The following is a 20876-nucleotide window of genomic DNA, read 5'->3' on the forward strand; positions in this document are numbered from 1 at the left end:
TAGACAAATGTCTATAGGGCTTTTTGGTTTTTGTAGATTCTCATCTGAATGTGGGTTTCAAGATCTGACTTTCTCTCCTTTTAAGCTTTTTTTTCATTCCCACGTATCTGGAAGCATAAATTAAATGTTTATCAACTATAATATAATTACATTTAAAAAACCTCTTTAAAAAAAAGTGTTAAATCAGACTGTTCAGTCTTAATTTTCTTCTGCCTCATTCATGCCTGGAAGTGTTTTGAAACCATAATTGTGTCTCTAGATACCAAGACAGTCCTGGTTCTTAAACCAGTTCCTAACACATCCAAAACCATGTTTTCCTTTGCATTCCTCTCCTTTGCTTATTGTCTATTCCTGTGAAAAGGCTGAACCCGGGCTCCTCTGAAGCAGATGTTCCTCTTGTGCTCAACCTCCTAATTAATTATTAAGTTCATCTCTTAGTTTACTAAGTCTCTTCCTGTCCTTCCTGTCCCTCCTGCTGGCCTGAGTTTCTTAGGAATCACCCTAACTCAGCATTCCCACCCACGTCCTTCCTCCCTAGAAGGTGTTTGGGTGTTACAAGCTCCTGGTCCTTGGATGATTCTCATAGTTACCAGCGAACTTCTTGTGTCTGGCCTGGTGCTGCTCTGTGGCACATGGCTGCTCCTCCATTCTGGGCTTAGTGTATCCACCTTCACTCCTGCCTTTCTTTGCTCCTTGTGCAGGTCATTGCTGTTTAGGCTTCCCAGGGCGTTCCTGTCCCTGATCTCCACTGACTTCATTTTAAATCCTTCCTAACAGGATTAACAAGCTCATGTGCAGGGGCTCTTCTCACTCCAGAGGTGGATTCCATCCTTGACCAGCAGTTTAAAAACCAGACCTTTAGGCTATCAGAGAGAGTCCTCCTCCTCTCATTCTCCTGCCAGGAAGGGCAGTTGTTTTTCGGGGAGTGCCTCTGTGTCTGCTGGTCCCTCTCTCAGCCAGAGGGCCCAGGTGTGACAAACCTTTCTTTCTCTCCTCCTCCCCTGCTCCTGCAGTGCCTCAGGCATGGAGAGTGGCAGGACAGTGCCCTGTGCCAGGACACTTCTGGCAGCCCCTGGCTGGAGTCTCCTGGCAGGGCACACAGGGACCCAAGGTCTGGGTGTGCTTCCAACCTACTGGGCTCGATTTGCTCTCTTAGGCCTTACAGAGACCCTCACTATTAGGCCTGGACTGAGCTCTGGGACTGTTGATCCATGAGGGCTTTGGGCTCCATGGGCAGCCTGAACCTTTCCTGCACAGGCCTTGGGGCTCTGCTGTGGGCACCGGGTTTTGAGTTTTGCATTTTGGGTCCCTGGCCCGCTGCTCACAGGGGGGACAGCCTTCAGGGAGCTGGAACTGAACCTGCTGCCCCAGTGCAGCTTTGGAGTGCTCATCACATGCCAGAATAACCTGCTCCTGACCCTCTGGGGCTCAGTAAGCTGAGGCCAAGAGAGGCTCCCAGTCCTGTGAGGGGATCAGCACACAGCAGAGGGGACACCATTTCTGGCACTGCAGCACAGGCACCACTGAGACAACGGCAAGCAGCACTTGTCTGTGCTTTTGTGGCACTGGATCACATCCATATAGAACTTTTTTTCAAGGAAGTTATTTTCTGTACCTTGAAAGATCTTAATGCTAGATCCTTTTAAACATAACTTTCATCTCATTGACTTTCTCTGCAGTGGTAGTCAAAAAGATCCCAGGAAGAGAGCATGGCTGCTCAGAGACTCCTCATGGATGTAAAGAGATGATTTCTCAGGAACAATAGTTCTCATGGAAGTTCTGAAAATCCAACTTCTGTGCTTCTTTTATCTTCTATTTCCATTTTTGAAATAGGTGTGAAGGAGGAAAGAAGCTTTAAAAAATTTAAAAATAAGGATTTTTTTATCTTCTGTTTTTATGTCAGTCTCTGAATGTTCTTTCAGTTTTTAGCTTGAGGATTTTTAAAATACAGACCTGATTATAGAATAGACAAATTCAGAAATGAAGGCCTTTGGGTGTGGAGCTTTATTTATGAAGTTCAATAATTAGTTTTAGCTCTTGAGCAGCTAAAGGCCTTAGACTTGGTAGTGTCTTCACTTTCATAACAGTAAGTGCACACTGCAGTGAACTCTACAGATGAAATTTGAGTAGATTTGTGTTTATAACCTTTTTGCTATCTACAAATATTTTCCAAAAAGAATCCCTAGTTTGCTCGGACTGTGCAGTTGAGTGAAGTTGTGGACCTGCAGCACAGGGGGATCCAGCCCTTCCCTTCATCAGGGGTGTTCCTGTAGGATAAAAGCCTGGATCCGTAGGCCCTGTGTGGGATCCCCATGTTTGCTGCCTGCAGCCCAGCAGATCACAGCAGTCCCACCTGAGGAGCAGCTGGGCATGAGCTGCCACTGGAGGGGCCCTCAAGCCTCTTCATCCTCCAACCTGTGCTGTCCCGTGCTGAGAGATGGGGCTGTAGAACTTCCAGGAAACAAATCCTGGGTGCATTCCCTGGGGCCCTGCCCTGGGAAATGGTGGAGTTGCTCAGCCCATGCTCAGTCATTTTGAGCATTGATTGCAAACAGCAGGTATCAGCCCCGAGGTACCTGGATCTCTTTCCTGAGGACAAACAGCCCCACTGCACCAAGCCCTGCAGACTGGACATCTTCAGTTTGTGTTTGCTTGCTGCTCCCTTTGTCTTTTTGTGGAGTTACTTGAAAGGGAAGCAGTAACTGGCATGTAAGTGAAGGCACATTAAATTCTTTCCATATGCAGATAGGGAGGAAGTTCTTGGATTTAGCTGAATTGCAGGTTGGCTTTGGTCATCCATTTGCATAAAATTTTAAATGTCTGTTAAACAAATTACACGATGATGTTCTTTAATATTCATGTGCATTTGATGAGTGTATTCTATCAGCTAATCTTGCTGTGTTTTGTTTAGCAAGGTGAAGTGAGGTTGAAGTGTCTGAAAGCTCTTCAGAGTCTGTACACCAACAGAGAGTTGTTTCCCAAACTGGAGCTGTTCACTAATAGATTCAAGGTAAGAGGAAATACAATTTTTGGAAGGAGTACAGAAAGTAAAAGTGTCCTCATCCTGTTGTGGTCTTTGAGTCATGTCCATTAAATGCAAAAATAAACTCCTTTGTGGCAAGGCTTGTACCTGCACTAGCAAAACTGTATTACTGAGTGCTGAGATGAAACCAAATCCATTTTACAGTTTTTATCCTGTGAGATTTGTCAGACTTGGCCAGGATGACTATTTATCTGTTTGTATTACTGATAGCTTATATATTGTCATTAATCAATCTGCCTGTACTTACTTAAATTTAGATTTATTGAATTTTAAGGACATGTACTTACACAACCTAAAATATATCTGAAAGTAACAGGCTATACCAAAAGACTGGTTGTTCCACAGCTTTTTAGCTCAGTATGTGGTGGTGTTTGAAGGGAGACACACTTGGGACTGCATCCCAGTCCTCCAAACAGTGAAATCCCTTTTGCTGCAGAAGTGGAGTTTCCCCTGTGCTTCCAGACAGCCCCCTGAGCACAGCTGTCCTGTTCAGGAGGGAAGTGCTGGAGGAACAGCTCACGGGTTTTCATCAGCACAAACTTTTTGCTTAATATCTGGCTGAGACTGTGGCTGTTAATTCCTTTTGTGGCATGTCTGCTTCATTTCCCACGTGGAGTGTCTGGAGAGCTGAGTGTGGAAGTGCTGTCCTTGCTCCTCTGGGATGCCTGGGGAGAGGGAAGCTCTCAGGCCCTGTCACCACATCAGCTGGCACCTCTCATGTTTCCTTGCTGTTCTGGAGAGCACAGAGCTGTGGGAAAGGCTGCCCCCCGAGGAAAGACTCATTTATTTTGCTCTAAATCATGATTATAATGCTGATGATAAATTCTGTTTAGAAAAGTAGAGATTTAAATACTCATAAATACAAGACTTAAACTTCTCCCCATGTATTTTATACTGCTTCACTGGTTTTATCTGTCATTGCAGTGGCTACAAACTCCTCCAGTTTGATCTAGAAAGCACAAAATATAGAAAACTTTCCATCTTCCATGGATGGAAATAAAATGGATGGAAAAAATAGTTTATAACATTATAAATTTATAAAATTTATTAAAAAAATAATTTATAAAACCATAACAGTAATCAGCCTTTTACCACATTCACTTGAGATGGAGAAAAAAAGATGCTTAACCTGCAGTAAAGTCTGAAGATTAAGGAAGGCTTTTTGTCCAAAATGATAGTTATTTAACAGAGCAGACTCTTTATTAAAAATCTCTGTCATTTAAGATTGTTAAGGGCAGATTAAATAAATAGGACTGAACTAGGTATAGTTGACTTTAAAGCAGGAGAGATAACTGGATCGTTGTGTGAGATCAGCTGAGGGCCTGCATTTTTCTGATTTTGGAAAGTCAGTTTCTGGGACTGCTGCAGTAAAGCCAAAGCTTCCTCTTACAGAAAAGTCCCTGGCAAACAGGTTCAGACCTCAGACTATGTCTCTAATGCCTCCCTAAGTCTGGTTTGCTTTATCATCTCAGGACAAGCAGAAAAATGGACCCTTCAGCTTTCCTGTTCTCTCTGTGCAGATTTAGATTTGTTTAGTAATTCCATTGATTTTGAAATAGGCCACAAAAGCTCTTGTGGTCTCTCTATCTGGTTCTCTTTACGAGACAATGTGCTGGATGTTTCTCCCTCAGCCTCCCAGAAATTGTGAGCTGCCCTGAGGCTGAACCCATCCCGTCCACCAGCAACCCTTTTCAGGAGACTGGAGGCACTGGGAGCAGCAGTCACTCAGTATTGTACCCCAGAAAACTGGGGGGACATGAAAGCTCTACATACATCCTCCTGGCTTTTCCCAGTGCAGACAGTTTTCCCAGAGGAAGCTGGGTTAGCCTGTGCACTGCTGCTGGGTTTGGGATGGCAGGAGGAACTTTCGTTGCTGTCAAAAGCAGTCAGAGGGAGGGGAACCCTGTCTGGAATCCTCACTGTCCCATTGGAGCTGGTTTTACTAGAGAAGTCTGTATCATTCTGAAATAAATAAGAGAAAAGGTGAACTCCAAGTCTCTGTGAGCCTAGAGAACAGCATTGTTCCACACAGTGATTTCTCAGTTGCAGTTCCCAGCCACATCAAGAGAACAAAAGCTGGCATGGCCCGAGAGCTGCCCTGGGATTTACAGCTATGCTGACAGGGATGTGGCCTCTGGCACCAGGAGCGAGCAAAGTCTCAAATTAATGCTTTTTGAGGCTGTGATACATCAGTTAAATGTCTTGCCATCACAAACTCTACCACCACCTCTTTGAAAAATAATTGACCTGAGTGCCATTTGCAGTTCCATGGCTGCTTATTTATATTTCCTCATCAGAATTAAATCGACCTGCACACTTCAGCTGCTGTTCAGCTCAATCCATTCAAACTGTCAAGAGAAGTCTCTCTAGAGGTCTTCTGGCTCTTTAAAGAATAAATTAATTTGATCCAGAGTGCCTTGTGCTGGAGTGTTAATATTTCACCACCTTCCAGATAGCTGTGTCAAGGATCTGCTCGTGTCACTTTGCCAAAGGAAAGTTGTAGGTGATATGCTGGAAAATAAGCTTTGTCCATCAACAAAAATGTTGTCCATCAAAGAGGAGACTTGTTTTCCATCAAGAAGTCCTTTCTGATACAGACATTAACTGAAGCCATCAGTGCCAAAGCCAAGACACCAGGAGATTTAGGTGCAGCCCTTGAATTCCTGTCCCTCATCCCTGACCCTGTGCAGGACAGTGCTGTCTCCATGGCCTGAGAGGCAGAAAGAGCAAATCTGTATTTGCTCCTCAGTCTGACTTGTTCACAGCCTAATACAGAGTGGAAAACAGATCATCATGGGCACTGAAAATTAATATTTCAAGTTCTGAGTACAGGCCTGTGCCTGTTGTGCAGCTGTACATGGTACAGGGAATCTCTGCAAAGGCAGATGGAGCAGCTGGACTTGGCAACTTCCTAAAGCACAGAGGTCACACCTGCAGAGCCATTCAGTGTGCAGGTCTCTCTGGGGAGGCTCTTGGTGCCTGGCTGGTGGCACACCAAGGCAGAAAACAAGAAATTACACTTCCACACTGTTTATTTTAAGCCTGATGTTTGAGAGAATGGCCTTTTTGGATAAGAAAACATTCCATCAGTGGGTTTCAAAGTGCCCAAGGACTCAGAGGGCCTCGCCTGCTCTGCAGGCAGCAGAGAAGATCCCCTCCCTCCCAGGCTTTTTCAGGGATGTAGAAGTTTTATACCTGGGTGCTTACTCCTTTGCATGCAGGTGGTTCCCTCCCTGTGGTATCCTGGAGTGTAAGGTACACTTTGAGGGAGTACATGGAATTCCACTGAAACATGTGAGATCAGTATCCCTGGCTGCTCTTTGTCTTGATATTGTATTGGTTGCTGTTCCTTGGCCAAGACCTTAGGAAAAATTAGGCAGCAATTTTTTGTCTTGTTCATACACAAGATTTCCTGTTTGGAAAGTTGTTTCACTGAGTCTCTTTGGGGACTTCTCACAGTCTCTAAAACTGTCAGGATAAAAGTTAAATGTATCAAATTCCCCAGGAACTTACTGTAGTTAATAGAGGCCCATTCAGTCACAGTGACAAGAAGTGTCTCTGCAGCAGCCCTGGTGGTGTTGGGAGGTGACACTTGGGACAGCCATGGTGCATTCTCCACATACTGATCCAGAATTTCTCTTTTGAAATAAGCATCAGTTGCTTGATACTCCCCTTCAGCCTTTAAATGCCTGGAATAGAATAGAAAAGAGGTGAAAACCTTTCATTTGTCCTGATTTGTTCTGGTGATTTTCACTGTTGTTGCCTTACCCTTCCCATGTTTCTTTTCCAGTCCCTGACTTCTATTTTTTCCCATCCCAAAATGTCATATAGTACCTGGGCCTTCCTGAAGCAAGTTAAGCCAGAGAAATCAAGTTTTATTTGGCCCAGTTTCTTTTCATTAACTTGATTGGTCAAGCAAAGAGCATCAAGACACCCTGAATGTTCATGGCTGGATAGAAATTCTCCCCAGATAGGAAGGACAACATACACCAATCACAGCTATTTTTGTGCCAGTAAGCAAACTGAAACTAGGGAGAAAGAAACCCTTAGGGGACTTCTCATAACGACAGGGTCCTTGAAGTTATAAAATCGTTAGATTGGGCTGCAAAGTGGCGTGCTTGTCTCCACTGGGAAGAGTACGGGAAAATACAAAGTCCAACCATGGAATTTCCTACTTCCCTGGGGAACATCTGTAGTGTAGTTCTTGAGCTCAGCTTCAAACCTTAGGATGTAGCCTGGTGTAGAGGCCACAACTTTATAGGCAGTTTGCAACGTGAGTGTTCAGTTGTGATTTTCTTCACAGTATCTCCAGAAATGCAGCATTCCTTGTTCTGACATGGTTTGGTTTCAGGGGAATGGAGTGGGGCGATTTTTGTGCTGTTGTCCAACCCAAGTACATTCCTTTTCAGAGAAGACCTGTTCAGCTAACCCAGCCCAGAAGAGTGCCTTAACTCCAGTGTCCTTCCTCAGTTCCTGGGGAAGCACAGCTGGCTCGGGGCAGTCTGAGCAGCTGTCCCTGCCTGTTCCCTGGGCACAGAGCACTCGGCTGTGCTCAGTGGGCACTGGATGGACAGTGTCCAGTTGAAACACCTTTCTCCCTAGACTGTCTGTCTGTGATCTCTGGAGTTCTCCCTCTGGTAGCTGGTTGTTTGTGTTGTGTCCCTGACATGACATTCCCTTCCAGGACCGCATTGTGTCCATGACCCTGGACAAGGAGTACGACGTGGCCGTGGAAGCCATTCGATTAGTGACGCTCATCCTGCAGTGAGTACTGCTCCAAACCCCCCTGTTCCCCTGGGGAATCACCTGGGCCAGCAGCATTCCACTGGCTGATTGCTTTGCTTGTGTGTTGGAGGGAATTTCTTACCTTACACTTTGTATGAAGTTGAACTGCACACGTGGCAATAGGGACAGGAAGCTGAAATAAGAGATTCTGTCTCATGGAAATACAGTAGGCAAAGTATAAAAATGTTTTGCTGTGTTGAGCTGTTGGTACCTCCGTTGTTGTGGAAGAATGCCAAGGGCATTTATGCCTTTTGCCAAGGGCAGAATGACTGTCCTCCCCAAAGCAAGTGCCTGTGGGTCCTGTTTGCTAAAGTAACTCAGTGAAGATCCAGCGTGGGGAGATTTGCTGGGTTACCTGACACAGCTGGAAAGAGAGGCACCTGGGAGAAGGTGACTTCCAGGCCTCCAGCTTTCCCTTGCAGGGCTGCAGTGGCTTCCCTGAGGCACAGATCCAGCCCCAGAGCCCTCCCACATGTGACTGACCCAGCCTGTCCCCCCAGGCTCGTGATGTGCTGCTGGAGGGGCACTGCCCAGCTTTTGGGGTTATCCACCAAAAACTGTGCTAAAGGAGATCTGTTTGACAAACAGATGCACAGAAGTTTTGCTTCATACTTTATCCCCAGTAGCTCTACTTTGAAGAGCGTTTTTGGACGTGCAGAATTTGGATGAAAGATTACAGTAGCTTTTCCTCTCAGTAAAGAGCTCTGAGCTTCTTTTTTTTTATTTATGAGTCACTCTGCTTTACAGAGATTGGACTTGTAATATTAGGAAAAAAGGAAGTCTGGCAAATATTTACTGTCATATTTTTAAAGCAAATCTAACAAATATGATCAGAAATGAGATGTAGAGCACTCCTATTTTCTACATTATTAGCAACATTTGGGAACACAGTAAGATTCAAGGACAAAAATTACCCAGTGCACCTTTTTTTGTCCTCTGGTTGCATGATGAAAGCCCAGCTAAATGCATTTAGCACCAGAAGGGTCTGGGTCACACTGGTGAGCACAGGGCAATGTTCTGACAGGCAGGAACTCCAAAAAGGTGTCTGGAGCAATCCTGGTGGGCAGTGACCAAGTAAACCTGTTTGTAGTGTGAGGCCAGGCTTTGTAGAGTCCTGCTAAGGAAACGTTTCTGATGAATGCTGAGTGAACAAGGATGGAAGTAACGCTCCTGATTGTGACAGTGCTTGATATTTTTATATCCTTGATGGAATATAATTGTTCACAGCATTTTTCAAGAATGCTGCTGTGAAACGGGAGTTTTTCTGAGTTTCAGAAAACTCACACAAAGTCTGCCTTGAACTCAGAAGCTGCAGAAGCCCCAGCTGAGTCTTTTACCCAAGACAAAGGTAAAAGGCGGCCTGTTCTTGTCAATAAATAATTACAGAAAATAAACTGTTCATCCTCCTTCATGCAGCACAGCAGGGTATGATCACATGCAGCTGCTAGGTGTTGAAAGGGAAGTCTGCCTGCAGTCAGACACTGAGCAGTGTACAAGGGAAGGCAGTTTATTGTATCAGCATTACTGGAGCTCCAACTGCCCCCCCAGTTCAGCCCTGAAGTGGCTGTGTGTTGGTTTTTGGGGATGCTCAGTGCCAGGCCTCTGTCCCCATATTGTGGTGTATGTGACCTGCTGCCCAAATCCAGAGCATTTCTGTGCCTTCTCCCATTGCTGAGACAGTTTATCCACCTGGCCTGGCCCTTTCAGCAGCTGGAATTGGGAATATTCCTTCCTACCTCCCAGGCCACCTCCTGCCCCGCAGCAGGAGCGCGCAGAGTGTCCCATGGAAAGATCTGCTCCTGGGCATGGAGCAGACCAGGAGGCTGAAGCAGGTTGTCCCAGGCCCAGATTTCAATACCTTAACCATTCAAAGTTTTGATAGCAAGCAAACATAGCCAGAGAAGTGAATAAGTTTAAGCAAGGAATTGCATTTTCCTCGTGTGACGCTCTGGAACAGACTGCCCAGGGAAGGGGTGGAATCACCATCCCTGCAAGTGTTGGAGAGGCCCGTGGATGTGGCACCTGGGGACATGGACTAGTGGTGACCACGGTGGTGTTGGGTTAATGGTTGGACTGATGAGTTTGGAAGTCTTTCCCAACCTAAATGTTTCAGTGATTCCAGGTTTTTAGTTTACTAATGTTTGATGAGTGTTTGGCATCTTCAATATTTATGGTTAATGTGATGGTCTAAGGAATGAGCAGGGTGGGATTTGGAAGCAGTGATTCTGATTTTTTCATAGTATTATTTTATCTCTATATTGATACAACTGGGAGATGGAAATCAGACCAACTTTCAGTCTTACAGGCCCTTTAAATACCTCTGTGGTTGGCAATTGAACCAGAGATCCTTGAGGTCTGTGTTCAGCCATTTAGGATTTTGTAGGAAGGAAATCAGTCTGTCCAGAGTGAGGTGGGGGGGGTGAGGGGTTGGGAATGAAAGGTCTGCAGTGGTTCAGGTGTTACTTTCTGGCTCTTTCAGTGGGAGTGAGGAGGCTCTGTCCAACGAGGACTGTGAGAATGTGTATCACCTGGTGTACTCAGCACACCGGCCCGTGGCAGTGGCAGCTGGAGAGTTCCTGCACAAAAAGTAAGTTCCAGTTGCCCTGGAATAAGACCAGATCTGTGAATGCTTTCTAGACAGGTAAGATCAAAAGGCAAAGAAGCAATAGAGTGAAATATCCCTTAGCAAATCAGGTATTTAATTTAAACCAGAGATTTACTCTCTTGTCTAAAGTCAAGACCTAAAGACTTGAAGAAACTGAATTTACATTTTTCTTGCTCTAGAATTCAGGTAACTTTTCCTAACTCCTCCAGGGGTTAAATATACAAAGGCTGTATAAACTTCTAAAGTTTAAATCCTGCAGCACTCTCTGAATTACTGTTGTATGCTGTGTATATGTAGGGCCTACATATCTGTTATGGTCTGCCTGATAGACAGTCATCATTTCTACCAAGCTTTAAATCACTTTATTTCAACACAGTGAACTTGAGAGAATTTGATGTAGTAAATAATTACTAAGTTTGTTTCTGAACTCGCTGACTTCCCCTGCGTTTCACCGTGGTTCCATTCTCATGTGCCCACTCTGCCAAAGGAAATGAGCTCCCTTTTCCCTGGATGTGAGTCACAGCACATCAGGAACTGTGACCAGGACACTACCATAGCAGAGGAGTAACCTCTTCATTTTAGGGTTTGCAGTTTAAAATATTTTAGCAGGAGTTTTATTCTTTCCCCTCATGGTTGTGACATTTAGAGTTTTTTAATATGTGTATAGAGAACCCAGGTTATCTGATCTTTCATGCCAAGATACAAATAGAAAAAAAAATACATAAAAAGACCCATTTTCCTTTGCCAGTGTTCTAATTTTCTATGAATTTAGAAGTCCACATTGTATTTGTAAGCTTTCAGTGGTGGAATTCCAGCTTCATGATCAAGTATTACCTGTTTCAAGGAATGAGTTTACAAAATTCTGTTACATTTAGTTTCCTACATGACATTTCACAAGTTATGGGAAAGTGTGGGGTTCTTTTTAAAAACATTCAGTGAAATTACTTTGTTAATCAACATGTGACAAAATAATTTTGAAAAATGCCTTGAAGATGTAAATGAGGACATGTTTGCACCTTAATGCACTCAGGGTAAAGACAAGACTTTATCCTGACTTTTCTTTACAGGATACTGTGCTGTGTTCTGTGGATGTCTCTCAAGGTAAAAGGCAGAGATAAGATTGCCCCATTCTTAACAACTCATTTTCTTTGGTTTCTGCGAAGAAAATCCCCAGTTAAATAAGTTAGAATCTCTTTGAGGCGTTTGAGGTGTGACGTGTCTCACCTGATTTTATACATTTCACTCTCATTTTCTCCGTGTAAGCTGTTGTTAGACCTGCTGTCTGTCCTTAGCAAAGAGAGCAAATAACACAGAGCTCTCTGACTCCCTGAGGGGCACGGCCTGAGGTTTTGCAGCACCTGCAGAGGGCTCATTTCTGGTCAGGTGAGGTAAGCAGGGGGACAAGGTGATGTCTTTACCTAAAATGCAACATTTGAGTGTAACTTGTCCTCTCTTCAGGGAATTATAGCAGTGAAATCAGAATGCTGTCTCATGTTCCAATTTGCTTTGTGATTGTGGTTTCCTTGGAAAAGCCAGGAACAGTTTTCAAACTTCTCCAGGTGAACCCCTCATTGCAGTAACTGTCACCTGGGCCCAGCTGAGAGCTCCTTCAGCTGGGAAGTTTGAGCATTGGGAGGGGTTTGAGGTTACCATCAGGGGCTCAGGGCAGAGTGGATCATTTACCTGTAAAAGCCCCAAGTAATGTTTTATCCTTTGTGCTGCCACTGGTGCCTGAGGTTGGCTGTTCCTGGGGTGTCAGGTTTGATTCCACCCTGTCCCAGTCAGGGTGAACACTGCTGGAGGAAGTGCTACCACCACTGTAGGGCTTGAGAAGCTACCAATGCAAAACTAGACTGATGATGCAAATATTTAAAACTCTGCAAAACCCTTCAATATAAGTATGTTTTGGAGAGCTTTTTCCTGGGTGAAATTCTTTCAGCCCTGTGAACGGGAGGACTCTGAAGATGAATCCATCTCTTCAGGCAGAGGTCGTGCTCTCTTTCCCCTGAAAGAGGTAGCAGAGATACTTTCCCTGTGCCTTATGAACAGTTCTGGTGTGTCAAGAAAGAATGCTCATCGTTATTGCAGAAATGAGATTTGTTGTGATAACCATGAGAGCTCCTTTTGCTTATTTTCAGGCTGTTCAGCAGACACGATCCCCAAGCTGAAGAGGCTCTAGCAAAGAGGAGGGGGAGAAATAGTCCAAATGGAAACCTTATTAGAATGTTGGTTCTTTTCTTTCTTGAAAGTGAGGTAAAAAATTCATTTTAACCTTTACATGGTTAATAAAACCTGGAACTTAAGAAGTGATTTGACATCATATAGTAATAAATTGTCTGTCTTTTCCTTTTTTTTCATATTTTCAGAAATACTGTAAGCCCTTTTCCCTGCCCCAAATTTCCTTGTCCGTGAAGCAAATTCAGCTGCAAATCTTGGTCGTGGTTTATTTAGCTCGTGCATGTCCCCACTGTCCTCACACTGCCCTGCTGCTGGGGAAGGGCTGCCAGGGCTCTTGATTGCATACAAATGGAAAGGTTTTTTTTTTTTTTTTAGCATAACCATGCAAGGATAACACCCCTGGAGTTACTCCTTGTGGAGTAAAACAATTTGAACCAGGAAGGAACAAAAATTGTGGAATATCTCAAATTAATATTAGAATCCTCAATTAACTCAGTGGGAAGGACCTGAGAGGCCTTCAAGCAGAGTCAGCTGGAGATTAGAGGAGGCCCTCCAGGGCTTTGTGCATCTTGAGAATGTTGGAGGGTGGAAATGCAAACAAGTGTGGTGACATGAGGTGTTGGATGAACACACCTGGGGGGAACTGGGCCCATAGTTTGTGTCTGCAGACACAACACATATGGGAAGTTTTATGGGAGACCTACTAATAGTAATTTGGGGGAAATGGCAAGGGAGTGGAGGAAAACTTGGGAAGATGAACTGTCAGGTACAGGATGTTCTGAAGATAGAGGGGGAAAGGCTTAAAAATTACACATTTGGTTTGGTAATAGGTAGACTGAAAGAAAGGAATACAAAACAAATCCATTACAGCTCTCAGTCTCCTGTCTCACCACCTTGCCTCTTTCTAATGCAGTGAGAAAGTGAGGAAAGGTAAGTTTACAGCTTCTGGGCCAAAACTCTGAGAAAGCAGAGTTTTCTCAAGCAGCTTTATGGAAAAGAAGCTCAGTTTAGATTTATTCCATTCTTTCTGTTAGAACATAACCCCACTGCACTTGTATCATTCAGCTGGAAGAAAACATTCCCAAGTTAGTTTCCAGCTAAATTTTCTTTCCAGCTATCATAACATACATGCCCAGACACTCTGCATGCCCAAGTGACTGGGGAAGTTGTAGAACTGCTTGTACCAGCTGCTGTACTGATGGTTGCCTTGGGTTTTCTAGTTGCATGAACATGCAGCCTATTTGGTGGACAGCTTGTGGGAGAGCTCCCAAGAACTGCTGAAAGACTGGGAATGTATGACAGAACTGCTCCTGGAGGAGCCAGTCCAAGGAGAAGAAGGTATTGCTTTAACCTCTCTGCCTTATTGCTATTGCACAGTATTGTTAATTATTCCTTAAATACCACTGTCACCCACAGTGAAATATCTTTGTGTGTTGTGGTTTGTTTAGAAAGCATATTTGAAGAAGATTTTAGTTTAATCCGTTTTTAATGCACGTTGCTTTAAAAGCAGCAATTTGTACTTTTTTAGTACTCTGTTTTTCTTCTCGTGAAATCTGCTCTGCTGTGGTTCCCTAAAATTAAAGGCTAGGACTTCATTCTGTCAGAATGTTTGAATAGCTAGTGCATACATGAACATTTCAATAAATTGAATAGGTAATGCAATTTTGAATAAACAAGCACTTCAGGTGGTGCTAGTTAAAGCTGGGGCTTTCCAGGCAGTGTGAAAACCCAGTGAATTCTCCAGAGGAAAAAAACTAAGGGGATTCTTTCACCATTAGTTTCAAATTCCTTTTGCTAATAATCTGTGTGTGTTCAAGGTGGCCAGGGAGGTTGGGGGCAAAGAGTCCCCAAGGGCAATGGGTGTCATCCAAGATCCTTTATAATCCTCTGTGATTCTCCTGCTTTGGGCCCTTTGCAGGGGGTTGGGTGGCTGGAAAATTCAGGTACTCTCCCTGCTTCCTCAGCAGGAAGTGAAGTGATGTGCTCATCACCTCAGTGCTTCAAAGTGTGGCCTTTTGGTATCCACCTGCTACAGTGGGGCCATTTAACAGGGGAATTTCCTTAGGAAATCAGGCACTTTGGTTCTTTGTGTCTGCTTAGCCCAGTAGGGTCTGATCCTCCAGAATTGCCTGCCAAAGGACAGAAAATGTGTAAGGCAGTGACAGTGACTGGGGTGTCACTGATTGTCCTCCAGGATCTTTATCATAGTGCCCTTCATTCATCCTTTTCCCCAGACCACATTTCTCTGGACTTCTCTCAGTTCAGCCATGTGCATTTTAAGGTGATGTGAACAGTAACTCAAAGAGGAAGCAAGGAAGCCCTGATAGATGTGGCAGAACGAGATGGTCCCCGGTGTTCCCTGTCCCTGTGCTCCCCCCACACACCCCGAGCCGTCCCTGAGCTGTCCCGTTTCCCCCACAGCCATGTCGGACCGGCAGGAGAGCGCCCTCATCGAGCTCATGGTGTGCACCATCCGCCAGGCCGCCGAGGCACATCCCCCCGTGGGCAGGGGCACGGGCAAGAGGGTGAGTGGGGCCCAGGGGCACGGGCAAGAGGGTGAGTGGGGCCCAGGGGCACGGGCAAGAGGGTGAGTGGGGCCCAGGGACACCTCGAGCCTCTTGGGGGCCCTTTATCTGCAACGCCACGTTCTGATGCGTCTGGATTAGACTTTCATAATGCTCTTTAAACTACTTCATGGCAACCCTCCTGAAGGAAAATAGTAGAAATTGGTATTTCTGGATGTGTTTGGGCTTTTCTTTGTTTCTTTGTTCGATTCTGGGGTTTGCGTTGCCAAGTTGAGCAATATAAATTTCCAGCCTGACAGTCTATTTTAATGATTTTTTTTTAGATGTTCTTTTTGTCAGGCCCCTGGCTTACACTTGTAATGTGCCCACATATACAGCCCTTAATGTTAAATCTGGATTAGAGTGGAAAGTGGAGAGCTTGGCAGCAAACAAGATTACCTCTGCCTGTCTTCCATGAAATGAAATGTGCTGCTAATATGGACATTAAATTTGCAGAAAAGCCAACAGTATCTTCACCATGAGAGTATTTAAGCACTGGAACAGATGCTGGGAGTTGGTGCCCCTTCCATCTTTGGCAGTTTTCAAGGTCTGACTGGACAGCCCCTGAGCATCCCAGTCTGCCCCCTGAGTGGGCTCTGCTTTGAGCTGGAGGGTGGGACTGGGACCAGTCTGAATGCACCTGTGGGTTTGGGTTTCCATCCCTACCTGCCCCTTCCATTTATCTTCTAGTGACTGAGGATCAGGAGTCCATTCCTAAGGCTGGACAGGCACTTTTAAACCTTTCAGTATAAGTCACAAGGTCAGGGTGATACCAGGCTCTCAGCTGTATTCTCCAGACTTAGCAGCATCCGTGTCCAAAGGACACCCAGCTTCCCAAACGTATCCCCCTGATTTTTTGTAGTCCTCATCTTATTTAGGATAAACTAAAATGGAATAAACATGTGTGAACACATGGTATTTCTCTTAGCTTCTGTTCTGAAGAATCATAACCAGTTCATTAAAGAAAGTCACAGATTTAATAAAGGTGAAATCTGGGGACAGAGTTCTTTATTGTTAAACTAAATGCAGTTACTTAACTTGTTCATTTTATATGCCAGAAGCAGAGTAGCCTCATGTCCAGTAACAGCATCTCAGGAAAGGCTCCAAGAAACCATCAGTTTAAACATGGTTTATGTACCTTAATTTAAAAAGCATGTTCTGAGAAATTTTTAATTTATTAAAACATTTCAGTGTGTGTGTGGGAATCTATGAAAGCACTTAGTCAAATTTACACAAATTTAATCCTTTGTTACCAGAACTGTATTGTAAGCACAGCTTTTTTTGTCTCAAGCTGCAAACCCTTCTAGCAAAAGTGACCTTTAAATTTAACAAAAATTTCATGTTTGTATTTTCTGTTGGGAGCACCAAATAATGCCACTGTTAACTTTCTCAAGAGATCTACAGTTCACTTGAGTTCAGCAAATTGCTTGATCTTAGATTTTCGATGTCTGTATTTCTTCAGAGCTAAATAAAACACATCAGTAAAATTAATTTCACCTTCTGAAGGCTGATCTAAAGAGCCCCAAGGTCACCCTGGGGACCCAGGTTAATCCTGGCCCCAGGGCACAGCAGTGTTTGATCCCCAGGGCTGTCGGGGGGTGGCTGGTGCTGCACTGCTGTGCCCAGGGCTGAGGCTGCTCCGTGTCCACCCTGGGCCATGTGCTCTGCAGTGGTTTCTTCCCCTGCTTACAGAGCCATTCCCCCTCCCCTCCATGGTTGGTTTGGATTGCTGCTGGCACAGTACCCGTCACCCCAGCAGGTGTTTTGTTTCCAGCTGTTCTCCTCACTGTCAGAGAGATGTAGGTATGACACGGAGCTTTTGCTTCTTTCCAGTTAGACATGAGTGGTGGGATGGTAACTGCAGGCATCTCTGCCTTGTCACTGGAGGTTTGTCCTGTCTCCTCATCTCACCAGCTTATTCTGACTTGTAATGGAAGCAGATTTCTAATTAAGCACTCACCTTGTGGAATAGTTTCTCCTCTGACTTCAGCTTGTAACCCTTCCTGTGCAGTCTGGCCCCTTTGCTGTATGGGAATCATTAGCTGACTCGAGCATTTTATTCCCATGATTTGTTTTCAGCAGTGTTCTTTCCTTTCTGAAGCCAGCTCTAAGCTTTCCTGAGGCATGTTTGGGTGATTGTCTTGTTCCCTGTTCCCAGGTGGTTTTGCTGTGTCAGCATTAGTGCTGTATATCTGTCCCTGACATTGGTGACGAGTTCTGGGAACTTGGATGTACCTTCTCACTGAGAATTACATTCCAGTTAAGAGATGAGGCCATGAATCTGCTCATGAAAATCACTGTCACAGTGTGCTTTGGGTTTGGTTTTTTTAATTATACATCAGTTCACCCTGAGGTCTTACATTAACATTTGGTTTAGTGTGTGAAAGCCAGAGCTTGGAAGCAATAGCAAAACTTCCACCGACTTGGGGTTTATTTGAATCCTCAAAAGATGTCAGTGTGTTGAAACAATATCATGCTGGGTGATATGATATTATCCTTTTCAGTCACGGCTTTTAGGACGTGTGGTCCTCCCATTTAATCACTCTTCAGCCCAAATGTGTTATTTGTTATGAGTTATTTGTTCCTTCCTCTTTTGATTTATTAAAAATACACTTGCATGGATTTTTGTCTGTAATGCAACGTTTAGAAAAATTAAGGAATGCTATAGGCAAAAATCGAACTTACTGTAGTTATTTTTGATCACTTGCAGGTCTTGACAGCAAAAGAAAGAAAAACTCAGATAGATGACAGAAATAAATTGACTGAGCATTTCATTATTGCACTTCCCATGTTGCTATCCAAGGTACAGTTTTCCACAAAGTAACTCTCCCGGGGATTTACAGCTGTCTTGAAGCTTTCTCAGTTGAGTGCAGGAGTTTGATTTCACTTCCCTGTTTTTGTGTTGTTTCCATGTGTTCCAGTACTCTGCTGATGCTGAGAAGGTGGCAAATCTCCTGCAAATCCCTCAGTACTTTGATCTGGAAATCTACAGCACGGGCAGAATGGAAAAGGTACAACATCCTGGGGGCTCTCAGGATGCTCTCAGGATCCCCCATTCCAGGGACCCAGAGCTGTGCCTTCCTGGCACAGGAACAATCCATCCCCCATTGGTGTGTTCTGGGAATGGCTTTTGCTCTGAGTTCCACTGCTCAGGCAAGGGGAAAGCTGAACTTCTTTTCTGATCTGCAGCATCTGGATGCCTTACTGAAACAGATTAAGTTTGTTGTGGAAAAGCATGTGGAATCAGATGTTCTGGAAGCCTGCAGCAAAACCTACAGCATCCTCTGCAGTGAGGAATACACCATCCAGAACAGGGTGGACATCGCTCACAGCCAGCTCATCGACGAGTTTGTGGACAGATTCAACCATTCCGTGGAGGATCTGCTGCAGGAGGTTTGTTCTCCTCACAATCATTTCGTTAATTACTTAAAATATGCCAGAATAAACTGCAGAAAAACGTTCTGACCAAGCCATGAATTTGTCCATCTGAAGATGTAGAGCAGCAGCAGCTATTTCGTAATTATTTGGAGCTGTTTCTCCATGTAGAAAATCCCTTACACTGGCCATTAGGCCTACAAATCATTGATGCTGTAAAAGAAAGACTACAGGACAATCCTGCCTCTGAAAATTTAGTCTAGTATTTAAACAGCCCAGATAAGTGGGTGAAAGATGATGAAAAATGCAAAGGAAATTGCATTTACATTAATGCTTGTGGTGATTCCAGTAGTCTCAAATAGATATGCAGGCAGCAAGATCAAGATTGGATTATGTTTTGAGTGGAAGAGAGGATTTAGTAAAATATTTATAATGACATATTAAAAGAGCCCTGGCAAGAGTGAAATAAAGATACAGGTCTGAAACCTGGAAGTACCTGGGATTTAGTTGTAAGAATTTATGCTTCAAAAGGCATAAGACAGAATACATTAAATAAGAATAGAAACCTTACTCAGTTTTTCCTCTTTTGCATCAATTTAAATTTGTGTAGCATTACTTAATTTGTTATAATTTTCATGCTCTTTAAACATAACATGAGGGCTGCATAGATCTTGTTCTTCCCTCCCAGTCATGCACTGCCCTGTGGTGGGTGCATTTAATTTTTGATGCACATTGAGAGAAGGTTAAGCTGCAGTCTGTGTTTTAGAGTGGCATATAAAAGGAAATACACCTTTTTTTCTCATTTTTATGTAACACAGCACATACAGACACACTGTATCTGTGCCTTGCCACCTGCAGAGCAAACACAAGGTTTGTGTTGCTGCAGGCCTGAAAAGGCAGTGCCTGCAGGAGGCAGGGCCTCAAAGCCCAGGGGAGCTGGGGCACCACTGTGCTTTCTTTCCCAAAATCCACTGGCTTTGCTGTCCACCTGGCTGCCATTTCAGTACTTCCTCATAAACTTCTGAGCAGAACCTGGGGAGACACTGCAGGATTTGTGCTCCATCTCTGCCTGTCTGTGTGTCAGGGGAACCCTTTCAGCTGATGCCACATTCCGTGTCTTGGCACCTGTTTTCACAGCCCTGGGTTTATGGAGTTCCTCACCTCTGGCCAGCCAAACCAAAAACTGCAAGACAGACCTTGGGGAAGCTGTTGCTGACTTGGGTGGCAAAAAGGGCTAAAGCTGGACTGGCAGCACAAAGATCCAGCCCAGAACCAGCCCGGTTCTTCACACCAGGCCACCATAAATAGTGGTCTTGTAGAGTCCCCTCCCTTTGTGCCCGTGCTTCAGAGATCCCTCTGGCCTCACCTCTTACTGAGGGGAGTCACAGCAGGGCAGTGAGAACCTGGGATTCAGAAGTGACTTCCCAACAGCTTCTCAGGAGAAATGGGCTTGGAGAGAAAACACTTTTCCTGCAATTTTCCTTGATTTCCTCTTCTCTTTATAACTGCTGTACAATCGGGAAGCAGATATGTGCTTATTCCCACTTCATTTCCCTTCACTTCTCCTTGCCAGCAGCTCCCCTTTGTGCAGTTTTCCAGTGCCAAAAGCCCTGAAGGATGCACTGGGAGTGCTGGGCAGAGAGCAAGGACTGGGCTCGTGGAGGGACATGGCCCAGTGACACCAAACTCCTCCGGGGTGTCCCCTTCCTGTACTCCAGGAGGAGCAGAGAAATGCAAGCGAGGGCTTAGGATCTTTGTGGATATTCACTTCCACAAGAGAGGGGGGAGGACTGAGGCTGTCAGAGAAAAGCTGTGTCTCAAAGTCATGTGAGAAATTAAGTAAGAGTTTTAGATCTCTAAGGAAAAGCGAGTGCGTAGGTCAGATGAGGGTCATAAAGATGTGGAGACAGAGCCAGGACACAAGTAGGGGAAGGCAAGAAAGAGGATTTAAAATTATGGCCTTACTGGTATTCTTTGTTGAGTGATACCAGTTTGAATAATTAGTTTTAATAAGTCTATTTCATAATTTAAAGACATTTTAAATGAAAAAAATTTGCATGTGGGTACCCAAGCAAGTATCCCACTGCTTTATGGCTTCCCACTGAGCTGATAATGAGTGAAACATTGACTGGCAATTGCATCTGAAGGCAGGAAGATATCTTAACTTTAGGCTTTTAGATGGAAAAAAAATTAACAAAATGAAATGGAGAAGAATTGTTTTAAGTGGCTTTCCAGTTTCAGAAAGTTGCTGGGAAAATTTGGGATTGGAAGTATCTTATTTCCACTTGTTTCGCTAAGGGAATTTGCTGTTCAGTTTGCATAAAGT

At 44.4% G+C, this 20876-nt stretch overlaps 1 protein-coding gene across 4 annotated transcripts in view; it reads left to right on the top strand.

Annotated features, from left to right (window-relative positions):
• STAG1 (stromal antigen 1) overlaps nucleotides 1-20876 on the top strand; it is a 163513-nt gene that overhangs the window by 111733 nt on the left and 30904 nt on the right. For all 4 annotated transcript variants that reach the window (XM_017826205.1, XM_017826208.1, XM_017826206.1 and 1 more), the window contains exons 11-19: nucleotides 2912-3010; nucleotides 7728-7807; nucleotides 10308-10415; nucleotides 12572-12686; nucleotides 13832-13949; nucleotides 15033-15136; nucleotides 17886-17978; nucleotides 18097-18186; nucleotides 18365-18568. In XM_017826205.1, the coding sequence (XP_017681694.1) occupies nucleotides 2912-3010; nucleotides 7728-7807; nucleotides 10308-10415; nucleotides 12572-12686; nucleotides 13832-13949; nucleotides 15033-15136; nucleotides 17886-17978; nucleotides 18097-18186; nucleotides 18365-18568 (1011 nt within the window). The remainder of the gene's footprint in view (nucleotides 1-2911; nucleotides 3011-7727; nucleotides 7808-10307; nucleotides 10416-12571; nucleotides 12687-13831; nucleotides 13950-15032; nucleotides 15137-17885; nucleotides 17979-18096; nucleotides 18187-18364; nucleotides 18569-20876) is intronic.

The sequence above is a fragment of the Lepidothrix coronata genome, unplaced genomic scaffold (genome assembly GCF_001604755.1).
Source record: "Lepidothrix coronata isolate B3197 unplaced genomic scaffold, Lepidothrix_coronata-1.0 Scaffold125, whole genome shotgun sequence".
NCBI lineage: Eukaryota > Metazoa > Chordata > Aves > Passeriformes > Pipridae > Lepidothrix > Lepidothrix coronata.